The following is a 630-nucleotide window of genomic DNA, read 5'->3' as shown; positions in this document are numbered from 1 at the left end:
AAGGAAAACTTGAAATCGCATCATATGACCCCTTTAATTATTCAATAAAATATTTATTTCAAATCACTGAATCAATATAAATACTCTAACAAAGTTAGATTTAAGGCTTAGATTAGATAACAACAGCAGGTTGCCCATTTTACAGTGTACAAACACTGATTTTTTTTTCTACTTACTTAAAATGCCCCTCTAAGGGCACTTGTACAATTCCTTCATCCTCCATCAAGACACACTGATTCTCCTGAAAGTGAGAATAAAACATGTTGGTGACCTGTCCTTTTAAAACATTGTCTGCAGTGATTGGTCATTGCCGGCCAATAGCGTTGTTGCAGGCCACGACCAATAGCAGTGTGTGATGCGGGGTGGTGGTACCTCTTGCTGTGCATCTTCCATTTTTTTCTTTTTGCTCTCGGGCATGAGGTCATCAAGCCAGCTGAGATCGCGCTTAGAGAAGACAAAATCCAACAGCTTACGGATGAACACAAGGGCTAAGACCTGCAAGAAAACACGCAGACATCATATGAGATACACACATATATTGCATACACACTCAAAGATATATATATATATATATACAGTGGGTACGGAAAGTATTCAGACCCCCTTCAATTTTTCACTCTTTGTTATATT

At 38.3% G+C, this 630-nt stretch overlaps 1 protein-coding gene across 1 annotated transcript in view; it reads right to left on the bottom strand.

Moving 5' to 3' along the window:
- Positions 1-172: 172 nt before the first annotated feature.
- Positions 173-630, bottom strand: part of LOC107681553 (sodium-driven chloride bicarbonate exchanger-like) — a 3716-nt gene continuing 3258 nt past the window's right edge. Inside the window, exons 2-3 of the mRNA XM_016477866.1 lie at positions 373-495; positions 173-241 (exon numbers count right to left, since the gene is read on the bottom strand). Of these exons, the coding sequence (XP_016333352.1) occupies positions 173-241; positions 373-495 (192 nt within the window). The remainder of the gene's footprint in view (positions 242-372; positions 496-630) is intronic.

This window comes from Sinocyclocheilus anshuiensis, unplaced genomic scaffold, assembly GCF_001515605.1.
Source record: "Sinocyclocheilus anshuiensis isolate Anshui unplaced genomic scaffold, SAMN03320099.WGS_v1.1 scaffold10449, whole genome shotgun sequence".
Taxonomy (NCBI): domain Eukaryota; kingdom Metazoa; phylum Chordata; class Actinopteri; order Cypriniformes; family Cyprinidae; genus Sinocyclocheilus; species Sinocyclocheilus anshuiensis.
This window is presented reverse-complemented; position numbering and strand designations above follow the sequence as displayed.